The sequence below is a fragment of the Vombatus ursinus genome, unplaced genomic scaffold (assembly GCF_900497805.2).
Source record: "Vombatus ursinus unplaced genomic scaffold, bare-nosed wombat genome assembly UNPS02001287.1, whole genome shotgun sequence".
Classification (NCBI taxonomy): domain Eukaryota; kingdom Metazoa; phylum Chordata; class Mammalia; order Diprotodontia; family Vombatidae; genus Vombatus; species Vombatus ursinus.
In genome coordinates this window covers 456,543-475,029 of record NW_020941065.1, presented here as the reverse complement: position 1 = coordinate 475,029, position 18,487 = coordinate 456,543, and the positions used below count along the sequence as shown (strand labels likewise).

Below are 18,487 nucleotides of genomic sequence, written 5' to 3'. Positions count from 1 at the left end.
TTATGTAAAAATAAACAAGCACATCCATCTCATTAGTATGTAAATTTGCTTTCATCTTTAATAAATGGTAAAATTATATGTATACCAAAGAATTGTTTTAAAATAAATTTCTTTATGATTTATTATCAATACATTTTTTATTTATATACCTATTTTATATACCTATATACCTGCGGTCATGTAAAAATTTCTCAGGCGAAAAGGGGACTCGAGTGGAAAAAGTCTAAGAAGCCCGGACTACGCCATCAGGGTCTGAGGGGAGACGGTGGCCAAGGTGGTGGTGATAGTGATTCAATGTGTTTGGCACATGCTGTTCCCCTTCACCTCCTCCTTCCCCTCCCCCTCTCCCTCTCCCAGGTACACTGTAGGTACTTAGTACATGCATATTGACTAATAAATGCTTGTTGACTGAGACAGTGTGGTGCAGTGGTAAGAATGCTGCATTTGGAGTCAGAGGACATAGATTCAAATTTCTACTCAGACTTATGACATTTACGACCTTGGGTAAGTCCTTTAACCTCCCTGGGCTTCAGTTTCCTCATCTGTAAAATGAGGATGTTAGAAGAGAAGTCCTGTAAGGTCTTTTTCCAGATCTAAGTCTATGGTCCTATGGTCACAGTTTCAATTGTTCTCCTGGTTATCTTAACGTTGTTCTGCATGTGGTCATCCAAGCCGCCTCAAAATTCTTTGAACATTTTCCTGAATTCCAATGCTCGAGGTAGTGGGGGGGGGGGTTTGATTGGTTGACAGAAAAGGAAACTACATTTCCCATGATGCGCGGAAACCGGAAAGGACGTGCTCTCAGCGCCTCCCGCCCCTGCTTATAGACCGGAAGTCCGGATCTTAATTCTCTTTCCCTTCTCTCAAGGTAGGAATGGCTGGCGGGGGCTGGGCACTGTTCATTTTCACGTTTCGAATCCACTGCCATCCGGGCTCTTACGGCCGCGAGCCGGCATCGGCATCAGTCGCACGTTCTCGGGGCCTCTCCCGGGGCTCCCCGGGCACCGACGCTTCTCCAGCATTGGGAGCCGCCGGCCGGCTCGGCGGCGTTGGAGGCGCGGGCCGCTGAGAAGGCCCTGCCGCCGGGCCCGGAGCGGACACGTCGGCGCGGGGCGGGAGGGAGCCTTGCGGGCACCCGTAGCGCGTGTGGCTGGGAGCTTTCTGCGGGGTGGGGGCTGCGACGGCGACTCAGCGGGAGGTGTCGGCGAGACCAGGGACCAGGGGCCAACACCCTCCGAGGGTCGCGCGCCCCGGGAAGGGAAAGGGTACCGATCTGCACTGGAAACGGGGTTGAGGAAGGGCAGCGGCTTCCACCGTGGGAATTGTCCACGACCCCGAAGCCATAGGCCCCCACCCTTCTCACCCTCCCTCGTCCTTTTCCCCGGCCTCAAAACACTCCAAAGCAGAGGAGGAAGACCCGAGTTCCAATCCAGCCTCCAGACACCCAACCGCCTGAGTGACTCTGGACAAGTCAGCTTAACTTCCCTCCCCCTCAGTTTCCTCATCTGTAAAATGGGAATACTAAAAGCACCGACATCCTTCCTGAATTGTTGCAAAGATGAAATGAGATATTTGGAAACCCCTTTGCAAACTACATACAGCGGCCCTTAAGCACAGTTTATTGATTGATAAGTAATTGTTATATATAAAGAACAGCCTCTGCCTAAAATGAGCTTAGGGCCTGCTGAGTGGAACGGGTTCTGCATGTACCCAGGTAAGTTAATGCAGTGACTTAGGGAAAGGGCTAGAGCACTAAAAACTAGTGAATCAGAAAGGGCCTGCTAGGAAGAATCAGTTGAGATGAGCCATAAAGGAAGCCAGGGATCTCTGGAGGCAGCTTTTTAAAAAATTCCTTAAAGGCAGGGCTTTTTTAGGGGAGCTTTTTAACCCAACCCACCCCCCCCCCCAGTTACATTAAACATTCATAATGGGTGCTTAATAAATGATTGAATTGAAATAATTTTGTGAGTAGTCAGTAGCTGACTCTTGAAGCTGACTGAGGAGGTCTAGAGACTCCCCTGGCTTAAGCTTTAACACCAAATATTCCCACCCTGTGTGTTAGTGATGGAGCTCAGCTTTCAGTCTCTTTTACACCATTGGCTATTAGATTGTTAATGACAATAGCCAGCATTTATTTAGGACTTTAAGGCTTACAAAGTGCTTTGTTGTTTTGAATTGTTAAATGCCTACTCTGTAAGATACAGGGTTCAAAAATGGGAATGTTCACTCCTTTTTGATTCTTGGTTGCCCATCTTGGGGTTTCCCTTGGCAAAGATACTGGAGTGGTTTGCCATTTCCCTCTCCAGCTCATTTTTACAGTTGAGGAACTGAGGCGAACAGGGTTAAATGACTTGCCTAGGGTTACCCACTTACTAAATGTCTGAGGCCAGATTTGAACTTAATGAAGAAGAGTCTTCCTGATTCCAAGCCAACTGCTGTATCCACTGCCCCCAAACTGGGAATATAAAGGTGAAAAGGACCTTTGAAATGCTTGTCGGGCGGGCAGGCGGGGCACCGCTAATATGTATGACTGCAATGGATACCAGTCCTGATGGGGTAAAGAGGAAGCCTTCCGTAGGCTGAACCTTGAGGAGAAAGCCCAGTAAACTGGTTGTGTTCTGGGTGAATTTGTGTGTATGAGAAACAATGATGGGGAGGTTTATTGTAGTCAGATTCTGAAGACCTGTTTATGTGGCTGAGGGTTTGTGTTTTCTTCTATAAGCATTTGGAAGCCATGGGAGGTTTTCAAACAGAGAATGAACAAGTCACATCAGGGTATTTTGAATATGTATATAACATAAGGATATATGTGTGGAGGGGAAAGAGACTGCAGCCTAAGAAACCAGTTAGGTGGCTTTTGTACTAATCAAGACGAAAGCTGGTGAGAGCATGCTTGTCATTTGACTGATTGAATTAGGATGTTATTACAATTCATTTAACCAGTGTTTCTTTATTGACAGATGGCGGACAAAAAACCCCCAAAGGAACCAAAGGAAAAGAAGGTCCGAAAGGAAAAAAAGGAGAAAAATAAGAAGGAAGATGTGGCTGAAAAGGTGGTGAAAAAGCCCCGAAAGCACTGCAGTCGGAATCCAGTCCTGGCCCGAGGGATCGGTCGATACTCTCGGTCAGCAATGTATTCCAGGAGAGCCATGTACAAGCGGAAATACGCTGCGCCAAAAACCCGGATTGAAAGGAAAAAGAAAGAGAAGGTGCCTGCCACTATCTCAAAGCCAGTTGGTGGCGATAAGAATGGAGGAACTCGTGTGGTAAAGATTCGCAAGATGGTAAGATTTGGAGATGGTGAAAAACCAGTCAAGTGTCTTCTGATACAGTTCAGGAAAGGGGGTGGGGTTTATACTTGGAAAGCCTTCCTTGGCCTAAATGAGGGCCAGGGAGAAGTGGGAGCCCTGTTTGGATTTCAGGAAAGGCAAGCACCCCGCATTTACAGCAAAGTTTAAGACTACCCCAAGCTCAAAAAAATGGCCCACTCATTTTACAGGTCATTCTGAATCTGCTGTGGTACTTAATGCCTAAAAGAGATAGATGGATGCATGCATGCCTTTAAGTAGCTTTCATTATAGTTGGGAAACAAGACAGGTGTGTGAGAAGTTAATAACAGTTTGAAAGGGTTATAAAGCAGCATGGAGGGTCCAGCAAATAAGTTTGTCTAATTATCGTACTTGGCTCGGCAGCAGAGTTCCCTGGTTGCCTTTAGAGAGCTCTGAAGGGCCTTCTGCTTTTGTAACTTTCTGGTGTGTGTGTGGTTCTACTAGCCAAGGTATTACCCTACTGAGGATGTGCCTAGAAAGCTGCTAAGTCATGGCAAAAAGCCCTTCAGCCAGCACGTGAGGAGACTCCGATCTAGCATCACCCCGGGCACAGTTCTGATCATGCTCACTGGCCGCCACAGGGGCAAGGTAAGCTTACCAATTTTGTGTATGTTACTTAGTGGATTGAAAGCCCAGCCTCTGTTGGCTGCCCTGGTAAGCTGTGCTTGTAAGTTATTTTGCTTGTTTTTGGCTCCATTCCTGGGTAATTGTATTTCTTTATACACCCCTGTTTTAGTTACAGATCTGTTTTCTAGTAAAATAAAGATAATCCTAGGTACAAAAGCTTGATGGGTAACTTTTGTAAAACATTAAGATTTGACATTTCTGCTTCCTTTGCAGCGAGTGGTTTTCCTGAAGCAGCTGGCTAGTGGCTTGCTACTGGTGACTGGTAAGGAAACTTTACCCACTTTGAAATACCATTTCTATGTCTGTTTCTCTCACTGAAATAAACCGCATGTTTAAGACTCAGCCCTTCTGGTTTGTGCACAGTGGCCAGTTGATAGACACCTAGTAGATAGGAATAGTGCTGGCGTTCTTGAGTAAGAGCTTGAAAATCCTTTTCCAACTTTGCCAAGTGTTTAGCGGCATAGCTTCTGGGCATTGTAAAGTAATGGGGAAAGGGATGCTCCAAGGCTCTCTTTCTCTTACTTTAGACAGAATCTCCTTGGTTAGGCAAGCTTCTACTACACTAAGGGAATCCATGACTTTAAATGTAGAGACCTCAAGTAAGATTACAGATTTTTCTCAAGGTCACTTGCCTTCGATTAACCACCTTAAGTCTTCATATGGGACTCAGTGTTGCCTTTTACTAAAAAGTCTCTAGCTCTAATGCTTTTATACTAGTCTAGTAATGAACCCTGGGTTTGCTAGAAGGCCCTGTCATTAGCATACCTGTACTACTGATTGCCTTCTCTTTGATCCATCCTCCATATTGGCTGCAAATTGATATTCCCAAAACACAAGGCCCACCATGCAACCCTGCTGCTCAGAAAGCTTCAGGTTTATTGTCTCTAGGATAAAATGCAAAACCCTCTGTTGGCATTTAAATCCTTTCACCTATCCTTCCTTCATTGTTGTTGTTGCTTTTTGTTTTGTTTTTGGTGAGGCAGTTGGGGTTAAGTGACTTGCCCAGAGTCACACAACTAGTAAGTGTTACGTGTCTTAAGACCAGATTTGAACTCGAGTCATCCTGACTCTTAAGGTGATGCTCTATCCCACTACGCCATCTGACTGCCCCTCAGCTACCTTTCAAAACTGATTTCATTTTGCTCTTCCCCGTAGATTCCATTTCATATACTGATAATGGATGGAGTGAGAAAGCTTTCCCCATTATTATCGTACCCCCAGCAGCCAGCTCGGCACATTTTAGGGTCTTAATAAATCCCTATGACACTGAAAGGAGCACATCAGAGCTCAAAAGATTGTGAGTACAATCTTGGCAACATTTTCTGAGGACCAACCTAGCTAAGTGTCAGGAGGAATATAACCAGAAATTCGAGGACCCCTACCCCCAAATGAAATTTTCTGGACAATACAACTCTAATGACATTTTATATTTTAATTAGATCAAAAACCTCATGAACTGTTGCTCATTTTTCTAACCAGGACCTCTAACCATCAACCGTGTTCCTCTGAGAAGGACCCATCAGAAGTTTGTCATCGCCACCTCTACCAGGGTTAACCTTTCAAGTGTAAAAATTCCAAATCATCTTACTGATGCTTACTTCAAAAAGAAGAGGCTCCGTAAACCTAGACACCAAGAAGGAGAGATTTTTGACACAGAAAAGGAGGTGAGATTTCTGGCTTGTTTTTTTCCCAACATATTTCTGTAGCCCTTAAAATGGTCTTAAGGGTTGGGGGGGTGCTTTGGTAAGGGGACATGTCAGGATTCATTAGTTAAATTGGAATGCTGTTATGACCTACAGTTAACTCTAATCTCCAAGCAACTGGCTGTACTATGTGGCGACATAAATCTTGTTATATCGAATACCGATTTTCAAGGCCTTTAATAGGCAGTGCTTCTTACAGAGACACCATTTGCTGAACTGATTTGATGGTAGCTGTTGACCATGTTTTAGCCTCTGGCTGAATTTGTATACATTCTCTTCTCTTTAGAAATACGAGATTACAGAGCAGCGCAAGGCTGATCAGAAAACCGTGGACTCTCAGATCCTGCCCCAAATCAAGAAAATTCCTCAGCTCCGTGGCTACCTGCGCTCTGTGTTCTCTCTCTCCAACGGAGTTTATCCTCACAAACTGGTGTTTTAAATGCCTTGCACAGAACTCTGATTAAAATATTTGGAATAACTATGTCTTGTGCCATTTTTGTGTGTTCTAAAGGTCATTCATTCTCTGGGTCACCATGACTGTTTGCTGTGTCTTCACTCCCAAATCCTAATCATGCCAAACTGAAGCATTGAATCTCTTTGAATGCTTTGTTCTGGTGTAGTAATGAACCCGGACGTTTGGACTGTTGTTGGTAAAGCCTGCAGTCTTCTCATTTCTTCCCAGTGTTAGTACTTATAAATACTGCCTTGTCGTTATTTGGGTGACCCAGTCTCTCAGGGGCACTCCCCGGAAAAGGTTCCCTTTCCTGCCTTTCTCAGCAAGGCATCATCCTGCCTCTGGAAGCAGCCTTTTCCTTTTGAATACAGCTTTAATGGTTAAGCTTCCTAACAGTGGAGCTTCCACTTCTAACTGTTGCTCCCTTTTCTGCCTCCTGGGCCAAGCAGAGCATCTGATCCCTTCTGTGTGACAGCCTCAATCCTTGCAGGTAGTTGCCCTCCCCAAGTCTTCTCTAACTTAACATTCCCATTTGTTCAAATAATCCTCATAGGGCAAGATCGTGAAGCCCTAAATTCTTGATTCTTGTCATTTGAATGTTCTGTAACTTAAAAAATATCCTTCCTAAAATGTGTCCCAAACTGAACACTTCACTCCAAATATTTAAGGCAGGGGTCAGTGATGTTCATTCCCTAGATACTATGCTGTTAGTGCAAACCAGGAAGTATTAAGTAAGAATAGCCAGGAATGGGCATGTGTGGTGAATGGAGCACAAGGCCTGGAATCGGGAAGATTCAAGTTCAAATTGACTTTAGATAGTAGCTGTGAGATTGTGGGCCAGTCACTTCACGCTGTTTACCTCAGTTTGCTCATCTGTAAAATAAGTGGCAAACCATTCTGCCATGAAAACTCCAAATGAGGTCACAGTTGAAAACAGCTAAACGAAAGTGCCAGGAACCATGCAGGAAAAGCCTTAGCGCTTTTGTCTGCTATATCTTAAACATGGGTGATAATTCATGATTAGTTAAATGCTTGAGGCTAGACCAATAGCACTGTCAGCAATAAAACTAAATTTAGGCTGCAACCCTTAAGAAATAGCAACTTAGCCATGCACCGTCAGGCCTAGGTGTCTCAACTTCAATTGACATAATGATTATTGGCATTGATGTAATGATAAAAGCTGGTGTGCCACTAGGTGGGCAAGAGTGAACTAGAAGGCCCACTCCTTGGTCCAACAGGAGTCATTTTAGAGACATCCAGAGGGAGCACTAAAAATAAATGATATTAAATAAGTACATGTATGTGTGTGTGTTTATCAACCTCAAAGTTCTCTGCAAATGTCAGCTTCCATTATCATCTGGTGCTGGCATTTTCTGACACAGTGAACTTGTCACATTTTTTTAGTCTTTTAAGAGAGTCAAGTAGAGTTTGGAGATCTGGATTCCAAACTAAGAAGGGTTGGTTTCAGGTCTCACCTACGAACATATACTGGTTACATATGACTTTGCACAAGTGATAACTTCTCAGGGCTTTCATAAAACTTTCAGGAAAAGTGGGTGGTAATCTGCCTTGGTTGAAAGAATTCCTCATCTGAGAGTTTCCAATATTAATCAAATTATAGGGCCAGTCCCCCTTTTTTTTTGCCAAATAGGAAGTTTATCACTTTCTTCTTTCATGCATCCATAATACATTGGAAAGAGATCTAAATTGAGCTTTGAAAGACGACGTGGGTTTTAGTTCAAAAACTGCCCCTGAAACAAGCTATGAGATTGTGGGCAAATCTTTTGACCCCACTCTGGGCCTCATTAACTAGATGGTCTCCAACCTCCTTTTATTTTGAAGAGTCCTTAAGACTCACCAAATCAGAGGATCAGAAATTTAGAGCAGGCAGGGACCTTAGTGGCCAACCCCTCATTTGATTTGAGGAAGCTGGACTTCAGATATGTCTAGGGCAGAATTCGAACCTTAGTCTTTTCTGGTTGCAAGTCCAGTATTACAACATATAGTCTCAATTATAAATTGCGGTTACCAAAAACTTGCCTAGCTTCTAATAGTTTGACTAGAATACTAGATGGTGTTTCTAGAACAGAGAAATGTTGCATATCATAAAATTCTTTAATGTTTGATAGGGTCCAGTTCTGTGATTTTTTTATCCCTGTAGGAGATAGGGAACTTATATCATTCCTATATATAATCATGAATTTGATATTAGACTATATTAATATTGGACATATGGATATCATATATTCCTATGTATAATAAAAATTGTATGTATATATACATACATACATATATATATATATAATCATCTTTTCTGGTCTTCTGGAAGACCAGAAATTGTCTACTGGTGAAGACTGGCACCCTTGTCTATAATATGTAACCTTAGAGAATTCCTGGGGCACTGGAAGAGATTAATCATGACTAGTAAGTGCTAGCGGGGAGGACATGAACCTAGGTTTTTTTCTTGCTTATAAGACCTCTCTACTAGGCTTTACTGCCTCTCAAGAAAATGCATAAGGTAACTTTAAAAAGATATTTGGTAATTTTTCAAAAATTTTTGGAAAAGTTAAGTTGAAGGTCTGTTATTAGTGTGAACCTATTCAGAAAGTCGACACATGCTAAAATTCCTTTATTTTTCCATGTTTCTATAGTTTCAGAGCCTAAATCCGATGAGAGTTTGGCTATAATGAGTAGCTAATCACAGATTTTCCATCCTTTTCCAGAAAAAAGAGAAAACTCAGCCAGCCACCTCAACAGAGGTGTTAAAGATATTATATTCTTAAAATTCTTAAAAACAAATCCTTGGTCTTCATTAATGTCAAATATGCTCTCAGGCTCCATCTTCCTAAATTGATCAGGGCAATGCTCAGAGAGCAGGGTCCAGAGAGCCGACCCCATCATTCAACAGGTAAGAATGTTGACTCAAGAGTTAAGATTCCAGAATCCCATTTCTATTACTGATTTAATGCAGAAGATCAAATAAATAGTACCCCACATTTGCCTCATACTTTATCCTTTCCTTTTAGCGGTGACCATAAGCATCTCTAACAAATAGGCCATCTTTTTGTTTGTTTGTTTTTCAGACCTTGGCTAATGTGGAAATTTGTTTTGCATGACTTATTTGTAATGGGTTTTGTATTTCTTGCCTTCTCAGTGGGTGAGGGAGAGAGAGAATTTGGAATTGAAAATAAAATTGAATTTTAAAAAACATGCTATTGCTACAGAGAAGATTAGAAGAGACGATTATATATGAAATTGAACTGTTAATGTACAGTTTGTTTTTTATTGGATTGCTTGCCATCTGAAGGAGGGGAGAGGGGAGGGAGGGATAGAATTTGGAACTTAAAGCTCTAAAAAAAAGCTTAAAAAATTTTTTTGACATGTAATTGGGCAAAAATATATGAAATTTTTTAAAAAGAAAAAAGGGATAGAGAAGGAACTAGCTTTTTTTTTTAATAGGCAATGGGGTTAAGTGAGTTGCCCAGGGTCACACAGCTAGTAAGTGTTATGTGTCTGAGGTTGTGAACTAGCATTTTTTAAAAATATATTTTATTCCCCCCCCAACATTATACATGAAACATTTTTCAAATTTTGAGCTCCAAATTTTATCCCTCAATCCCTCTCTCTCCTTCCCCCTCCCTGAGATCGTAAGCAATCAGATATAGGTTATGCATGTGCAATCATGTAAAACATTTCCATATTAATAATTTTATACAAGAAGACTCAAATAAAAGAAAAAGAATGAAAGAAAGTGGAAAATAGCATGCTTCAGCCTGTATTCAAACAATTTCAGTTCTTCTGGAGGCGGATAATCATTAGTCCTTTGGGATTGTCTTGGATCGTTGTATTGCTGAGAATAACTGTCATTCACAGTGGTTCATCAAACAATATTTCTGTTACTGTGTACAACATTCTCATGGCTCTGTTCACTTCACTATGCATCAGTTCATGTAAGTCTTTCCAGGTTTTTCTGAAAACATCCTCTTGTCATTTCTTATAGCACAATAATATTCTATCACAATCATATACCACAGCTGGCTTAGCCATTCCCCAGTGGATGGGCATCCATTCAATTTCCAATTCTTAGCCACCACAAAAGGAGCTGCTATAAATATTTTTGCTATAAATATTTAAGTTCTTTAATTTTTTTTTTTATGTCTTTGGGATATAGGCCTAGCAGTGGTATTGCTGGATCAAAGGGTATGCACAGTTTTATAACCCTTTGGGCATGGTACTCCATTTATAAAGCACCTATTCTCCACCAGGCACTGTGCTAAACATTGTACAAATATTATCTCATATCAAATGACAACCCTGTGAGATAAGGTGCTATCATTATCTCCATTTTTTCAACAGTTGAGGAAATGGAGGCAAACAAAGGTGAAGTGATTTGCCCAGGGTCATATAATTAGTAAGTATCTGAGGCAGGATTTGAACTCAGGTCTTTCTAGCTTCAGGCTCTATTCACTGTGCCAGCTGCCTCTAATATAGGATAAGGACTTGACCCGTGATTTAACTGGAATAGAATTAGGGTTAGACATGGAATTAGAGTACTCCCTGCGTGGGAAACTCTCTGCACCAATGTAAGATGGTGCCATATCTGTAATTTACGCTATCGGAGAGTTCATACAACCTGCATGTCAGAGACAGGTCTTAAATCCAGGTCTTCTGGGTTCCAAGACCTCCTTTTTATCCACTTCATGATCTCTCTTGTTTGTAAGAAACACTTTGCATTTTCAATGCATTTTCACACTAAGTGACACGACTCAAGAACAACCCTATTTACCTAAGTCCTCATCCTTTCAGGCCCTCCTTTAGGTCCCACCTTACATATCTCTCAGATTTGGAAGGAATCTCAGAGGCTACTCAGTCCAACCCAGACCTGAACCAGTTTCTTTTCCTTTCTTCCTCCTCTCTGAACACCTCTTCTACAATCTCCTTACCAACAATCTCTGGGCTTACTCCAGACACCATGTCACCCAAGAGACCATTTCTTTGAAAAACTCCTGCTCTGGGTCTTTGATCTCCTAATTGGTGAGAACATCTCTGGGGACACTCTTTCAGGAAGCCCTGTTGAGGCCTCATTCCTCTCTTCCACACCACCTCTTCCACAGCCTTCTCACTAACCGCCTTCCTTTCCTCCCAAGTTCTGGACCTGAGAACTATGATCAAATCAACCGTGCCTGGAGCCAGGAACCATTGTTCAATCAACTATGATTCCATGGAGTATATTGACCTCCTTCCAATGGCCCCACTCACCATCCCTGTAAAGTGCCCCGTCCCTGGCCACCACTCCCCCTATGTATATTGTCTCCCCCATTAAAATGCAAACTACTGGAAGACAGGGTCTATCTTTTGCCTGTTTTCTACTCCTTTGAACAAGATGCCACTCTTAGGATAAGCTCATCACTTCCAAACTCACCACTCAAGCCTTGATTGACACCACTTCCCTCAGCCCCCTCTGGTTAGAGTGTTGGAGGGTGGGTACTAAGACATTCCCAATGCCTTCCTTTATAGAGGGCAGACACTGTACTCTCAGATACTTTTCATCTGCTGCCCCCACTTCAGGTCTTCCTTGGTCCGCCTTTTCCTGGCTCCTTTTGTGTGCCATCTCCTCTTATAAATTGTAAGCTCCCTGAGGATAGGGGCTGTTTCTTTTTATGGATTGTATCCCCAGCACTTAGCACAGTCCCTAGTATATTGTAAGTGTTTAATAAATATTTATTAGATATTGGATTGGATCCCTGGTTCTTAGGACAGTGCTTAATGAATGTCTATTCATTCGTTTGTTCATTGAGTATCCCTTTTAAGTGGTCATTTAGCCTCAGTTGAAAGACCTCCAGTGAGTGGAAACTCAACCTTCTGGAATCCATTTATTTCACTTTTGAATAGTTCCCTGACAGCAAACCTAAACTTGTCTCTGGGCAACTTCAAAAACACCACACAGGTTTGATGCTTGTTCAGTTCTCTAAATTCTTTCTGGTATGATACATCAACTTCTAGCATTTGTTAGCTTTGTTCATATTTATCTTTGGGGAGCATGGCCAGACTACCTGACTAGATTAAAACCTCCAGGGACAAAGACTGAACTGTGTCCCACTAGCACAACATAATCAGTAAACAATTCAAATCAACAAACATTAACTGCCACCTGTTTCCATACCCAGAGTTGGTATATATACGAGAAATACCTGGATATATGGAGACAAAAATGGAGACCCTGACCTCAAGAAATTTACTTTCTAATGCTGAGATGATATTCTCATATAAGAATACTAGGGAGAGACTTAGAGGCAGGCCATATAGTCCAACTCATGGGCAGCGAGGTGGCACAATGAGTAGAGCACTGTACTGGGAATTAGGAAGACTCATCTTCATAAGTTCAAATCCAACCTGGATACTTTCCCAGCTGTGTGACCCTGGGCAAGTCACTTAACCTTTGCCTCAGTTTCCTCTTCTGGAGAAGGAAGTGGCAAACCACTCCAGTATCTTTGCCAAGAAAACCCCATGGAGTCAGAAGGAATCAGACATGACTGAAACAACCCAACCACAACATAAGTCCAAGTCTTCCATTTTAAAGGTCTAAAGCAGGGTAATGACTTACCCAAGGTAGAGCAGAACTGGGACTCCAACCCAGGTCTTGTGACCCCCCAATCTATCATTCCTTCTGATGTGTTTTACACTCAGCTATAACCTAACCTCAGACACAGGTCACATAAATTCTTTTGGGGACACAGGAGTGTGGGAAGAGCAGACAGCCATGGATGGGTTGGAATCTATATTGCAGATACCACTACATTATATTTTCCCCCAAACCTCACCCTTTTTCTCATCTTTTCTCTTTCTTTCTGGGGCACCACCATCTTTCAAATTCCTCTAGGTTTTACCTTCCTCTTTCATTATCCTTGACTCTTCACTGAACTGAAACTACTCTTTCCAGTTACCAGTGACCTCAACTGCCAGTCTGAGCATAGTCTGTTCCTCATCTTCACCCTCCTTGACCTTGAACTCTGTTGACCACCCTCTTCTCCCAGATCCTTACTTCCTCCTTTTGGGGTTGCTGAAAATGAAATATGAAAAATTCTCCTATTAGCACACTTCAGAAACATAAAAAGAGAATTTTCTATCCTGTTCTAAAAATCTTCTCAATGAAGAATCTGTATGGGTTTTGACCTCCTTGTTAAAAATATAAAAACACAACAATCTTCTGATCATTCTTCAAGAGCAACTGTTTAGCATCGGGAACATGGACATTTATTAGGCGAATTTCAACAAAAACTTTTACTTAACCAATGAATGGGATTGAAGAAATGATAGCTGACATTTATACTACCCTTCTAGATTAGCAAAGTACTTTGTATGGGTAAACTTGTCTGAAAAATGAATATCCTGTTTTATGGAGTGAAGCCAGCAATACACTTTTTCCATTTGGCTCCATATACCTTTGTCAAGTATCTTTGACAGCTCTGACAGCCAAATATGGCAACCACATATTGAAATAAACTGAAGTTAGAACCAGATCTTTGGCTCACTGTATCACAAAGTGTTAAAATAAGATTTTTAAAAATGACATTCAATCACATTGCTCTCACTAAAAATATCATGGTTGATATTTTCAGTGAGAGCAAAAAGGTTGTTTGTCCTGTCAAATAAAATATTGCTTTCAAGATATTTCATCTTTATCACAGCCATTTTAAATGTCCACTTTCATGTATTTCAAAATGTACGTATTCATTAGAATAATAGTATATGTTTATAATTTATATATAAGTAAATGTATTGATGTACTCAAAAAGAATGGGAAGCTAGGTGGTGAAGTGGGTAGACTGCTGGGCCTGGAGCCAGAAAGACTCATCTTCTTGGGTTCAAATATGGCCTCAGAAACTAGCTAAGTGACCCTGAGAAAGTCATTAAACCCTGTTTACTTCAGTCTCCTCATCTGTAAAATGAGCTGGAGAAGGAAATGGCAAACCACTCCAGTACCTTTGCAAAAAAAAAACCCCAAATGGGGTCATGGAGAGTTAGACATGACTGAACAACACTAAAAAAGATTTTATAAAACTAGGAATATGTTTTTTAAAAGATTTACAGCAGGGGTGGGGAACCTGCCTTTGAGGCCACATGTAGCCCTCTAGGTCCTCAAGTATGGCCCTTTGACTGAATCCAAACTTCACAGAACAAACTTCACAGCCCCTGGACAGCGCAGAGTAATTTTTCCTTTTTTTAAAGGGAGGTAAGCCAAAAAAGTTTGAGAACTTGGGGCAGCTAGGTGGAGCTCTCTATCTCTCTCTGTCCGTCTCCCTCTGTCTTTCTCTCTGTCTCTGTCTCTCTCTGTCTGTCTGTCTGTCTCTGTCTCTGTCTGTCTGTCTCTCTCCCTTTCCCTCCCTCTCTCTCTCCCCTCTCTCCCTCCCTCCTCTCTCTCTGCCTCTCTGTCTTTGTCTCTCTGCCTCTCTGTCTTTGTCTCTCTCTGTCATTCCCTCCCTCTGTCTCTGTCTCTCTGTCTTCCCCCTCCTCCTTCCCTCTCTTCTCTCTCCCTCTCCCCCCCTTTTCTTTCTCTTCCCTCTCCCTTTTCCTTTCCCTCTCCTTCTCTCTCTCCCTCTCCCCCTCTTCACACACACACACACACACACACACACACGGAGACAGTTTCCTTTTCTTCTTGGAGTGCCCCGATACTATCCCCCCTCCCCGGCTCATACTAGACTCCCGAGGAGTGCTTGCTGAGCAGTGCTTGCGATTTGCTCGGGGGTCCGCAGCAACCTCAGCCCTGGCAGCAGCGTGCTCTGAGTCCGCCTCTCTGTGCCCGGGAGAGCGGCTAGTCTTGTTCTTATTCTGACCAGAAGACGACTCTACTCTTCGGGCTCTGGGCATTGCCCCTGCCAGCCTGGAGGTGGAGTTGGCATCCCGAGCTAAGAACGGAACCTAGGCTCTACCAGCGTCCGATGGCGCGGGCTGTCTGAAACCTCCCAAGTCTGTACAAATTAAAGGGGATTTTGTGTAGTCTGCCTGTGGAGATGCCAGCCAAAGAGTCACAGGACCCGAGTTCAAATGTCACCTCTCCCACTGCATGACCTTGAGCAAGCAATTTAACTAACTCCCTAGGCCTCGGTTTCCTCATTTATAAAATTAGAGAGTTCCGCTAGTCTTTAAGACCCCTTTTAAGTTCCAAATCTATGATCACACTACTTTAAATAGAGTCAGTACTGACATTTCAGGGCTCCGGTTATCCTAACCTTCTTTCAGTTCTGTTCTTGCCCTTTTGCAAGAAAACAAACAAACAAACAAACAAAAAAAAAAAAAACACAACCTCAAGAAAAATAAAGTAAAAAAAAAAAGTATGCTTCAATCTGCATTCAGAAAGTTCTTTGTCTGGGGGTGGAGAGCATTTTTCATCATCAGTCCTTCAGAGCTGTCTTGGATAGTTTTATTACTGAGAATAGCTAAGTCATTCACAGCTGATCATCCTACAGTATTGCTATTACTTTGTACACAGTACATTTCACTTTGCATCAGCTCATAAAAGTCTTTCCAGGTTTCTCTGAGAGTATCCTACTTATCATTTCCTATAGTACAATAGTATTCCATCATAATCACACACCACAATTTGTTCAGCATTCCCCAACTGATGGGCATCCCCTCAATTTCTAATTTTTTGCCCCCAGAAAAGAGGTGTTACAAATATTTTTGTACATATAGGTCCCTTTCCTTTTTTTTTTTTTTTTTTTGTAAATGTCTTTTGGGATACGGACAGTGGTATTGCTAGGTCAAAAGGTTTTATGATTTTATAGCCCTTTGGGCTATAAATTGCTCTACAGAAAGGTTGAATCAGTTCACAACTCTCCCAACAGTTCATTAATATCTCCTTTTCCCCACATCCTCTCCAATATTTGTTATTTACCTTTGCCGTCCTATTAGCCAGTCAAATAGGTATGAGGGAAGCTGTTTAATTTGCATTTGTTTTTAATTTGTATTTCTCTCATCAATAGTGAGTAAAATTTTTTTCATATGGCTATAGATAACTTTAATAATTTCATCTGAAAACTGATCATATCTTTTGATCATTTATCAATCAGGGAATGGCTCTCATTTTTACAAATTTGACTCAGTTCTCTATAAGTTTGAGAAATGAGGCCTTTATCAGAGAAACTTGCTTCAAAGTTTTTTTCACAGTTACTATTGCTGACTGTATTTTCCTCTACTCTATCCCCCCCCACTCTCTCCTTTCACCCTGTCCCTCTTCAAAAGTGTTTTGCTTCTGACTACCCCCTCCCCTAATCTGCCCTCCCTTTTATCATTCCCCCATTCTCTTATGTTGGACATTTTTAGTCTGGAGAAGATAAGACTCAGGAGGGGCTGAGAACTGGGTTCAAGTATTTGAAGGGTTGTCCTATGGATAGCCCTTTTGGTCCCAAAAGGCAGAACCAGGAACAGTGGAGAGGAAGATAGAAGGAGGCAAAATTCATCTTGATGGCAGGAAACCCTTGCAGAAAATGAGAGCCAACCCAAAATGGAATGGGCTGCCCTGAGAGGTCCTGGGACCATAGTATTGTCTATCTGGGGCTGGAAAGGTCATCGAGTCACCAGACCACGATACTAGCCCTTTGACTGCAGGCTTTTTCTCTCATTCCACTGCACCCTGCCAACTAGCTTGCAGGTGGCCCTCTCCAGATCTATTTTGTCTTTATATAATGATAACTCTGACAATCTCTTCTCAATAGAGCCTGCTGTTTGAATTGGTTTCCTCATCTTGGTAATGGGTTTACTGTCATTCCTTCATTTCTTTCTTGGCTCCCAGGAGACCAAGGGCTCACATCTTTGACATAGGTGGGGGTGGAAATGGTTCGAGTGAGCAAAAATGAAGTCTGTGTCCATGACATTGAAAGCAATCACTTAATCCTCCTAAGACTGGACCTCTGACCTTACTGAACCTAGGAATGTCAACAGCTCTGTGCTCTAACCCTATGAGGAGCGCTAGGCTCAGAGTTCAGCTTGCAGAGTAGATTATCCAGATCAAAGGGGCATTGCCAAATGAAGATATGTTCAAGTAAATGGGGATGATTAGCCTGGGGAACAGAAGACTTAGAGGGGATGTAAGACCAGTATTCTCCCCATTTCCCCAAGAGCTGCTCCTGGGGCCTGATTCCTCCCTGCCTCCCTTGATGCAGTTTCTTGGGCAGAGGGATGCCAGATCCATAGAAGGTAATTGCCACTGTGTCCTTGTTGCACATCTTTGCTATTTTGTGGCTAAGTAAACCTTTTGTCAACTATTCAATGACTTAGGAGTGCCTCATTTCATTCCACTATCAAACCTGAACTCACCCCATCCCAGTGTCAGGCTTGCCCCCAACATTTGGGATAGGTAATGATTAGGATGAGTTGAGATGGCCTTGAGGCTCACATTGTGACTGAGTAAGGGGAGAGGGCACTGCAAATATGGGGGAGGGGTTCGATGGCTGGACACCACATAGTGGTATCTGAAAACAAGAGCTCTTCTGGAAGTGAACAGGGAGTCCTCTCAATGGGACGGGAAGCAAGCTCCTGCTGATGACGGGCCATTAGTTCAGTGGGTGATGGAGGAGGCTGAATGGGAGGGCAAAGAAAGTGCCAAGTCCAGCATTCCCTGGTTATTGTTGACTATCCTGCAGAAGTTGAACCGCTGGCATAATCAGATTGAAAGTGAGCTGGTGCAATATATTCACCAACTGGAGACAGAGATCTTAGCTTCTGGGGACTGAGCAATGAAACAAGAGTGGCTAATGGACCTAGTGGCAGGGCAAGTAAAGGGATCTCGCCGGTTTTTAAAATTAGCTATTTTTAGCATTAAAATTTTAAAATATTTGGTTCCAGATATTTTCCTCCCCTTAGCCCCTTCCCCACCCATTGAGAAGGCAAACAGTGTGATCCTTGTTATATATGTGAAGCACATTTCCACATTAACTATATTGCAAAAGAAAGAAAGAAAGAAAGAAAGAAAGAAAGGAAGAAAAATAAAAAGAAAGAGAGAGAAAGCAAAAAATAAAAAGAATGTGAAAAAAGTATGCTTCAATCTACACTCAGAGTTCATCAGTTCTCTCTTTGGATAGCATTTTTCATCAAGAGTCCTTTGGAATTGTCTTGGATCATTGTATTAATCAGAATAGGTAAGTCTTACAGTTGATTGTTGTTACAATATTGCTGTTACTGTGTTCAGTGTCCTCCTAGTTCTACTTATTTTGTATCAGTTCATATAAATCTTCCCAGGTTTTTCTGAAACCATTCCCTTCATCATTTCTTATAACACAATAGTGTTCCATCACAGTCATATAAAAGGGATCTCTTCTGATGGGGGAGAAGGGAGGGTGAATGGGGATTGTCAGGCCAAAGCCAGGAACCTG

General features: G+C 42.3%; 1 protein-coding gene across 1 annotated transcript; it reads left to right on the top strand.

The window, feature by feature from the left end:
- The first annotated feature begins 2,960 nt into the window (after nucleotides 1–2,960).
- RPL6 (ribosomal protein L6) lies at nucleotides 2,961–6,140 on the top strand. The gene is made up of 5 exons (XM_027864871.1): nucleotides 2,961–3,284; nucleotides 3,774–3,917; nucleotides 4,170–4,218; nucleotides 5,436–5,620; nucleotides 5,946–6,140. Exons 1-5 carry the CDS (start codon nucleotides 2,961–2,963, stop codon nucleotides 6,096–6,098), a joined length of 855 nt encoding a protein of 284 aa, XP_027720672.1. The 3' UTR covers nucleotides 6,099–6,140.
- The last annotated feature ends 12,347 nt before the right edge of the window (nucleotides 6,141–18,487 follow it).

Coding starts and splice junctions, on each gene's coding strand:
- RPL6 (XM_027864871.1), top strand. CDS start 2,961: ATGGCGGACAAAAAACCCCCAAAGGAACCAAAGGAAAAGAAGGTCCGA. Junction 3,918..4,169: donor CTGGCCGCCACAGGGGCAAG/GTAAGCTTACCA, acceptor CTTCCTTTGCAG/CGAGTGGTTTTCCTGAAGCA. Junction 4,219..5,435: donor TGGCTTGCTACTGGTGACTG/GTAAGGAAACTT, acceptor TTTTCTAACCAG/GACCTCTAACCATCAACCGT.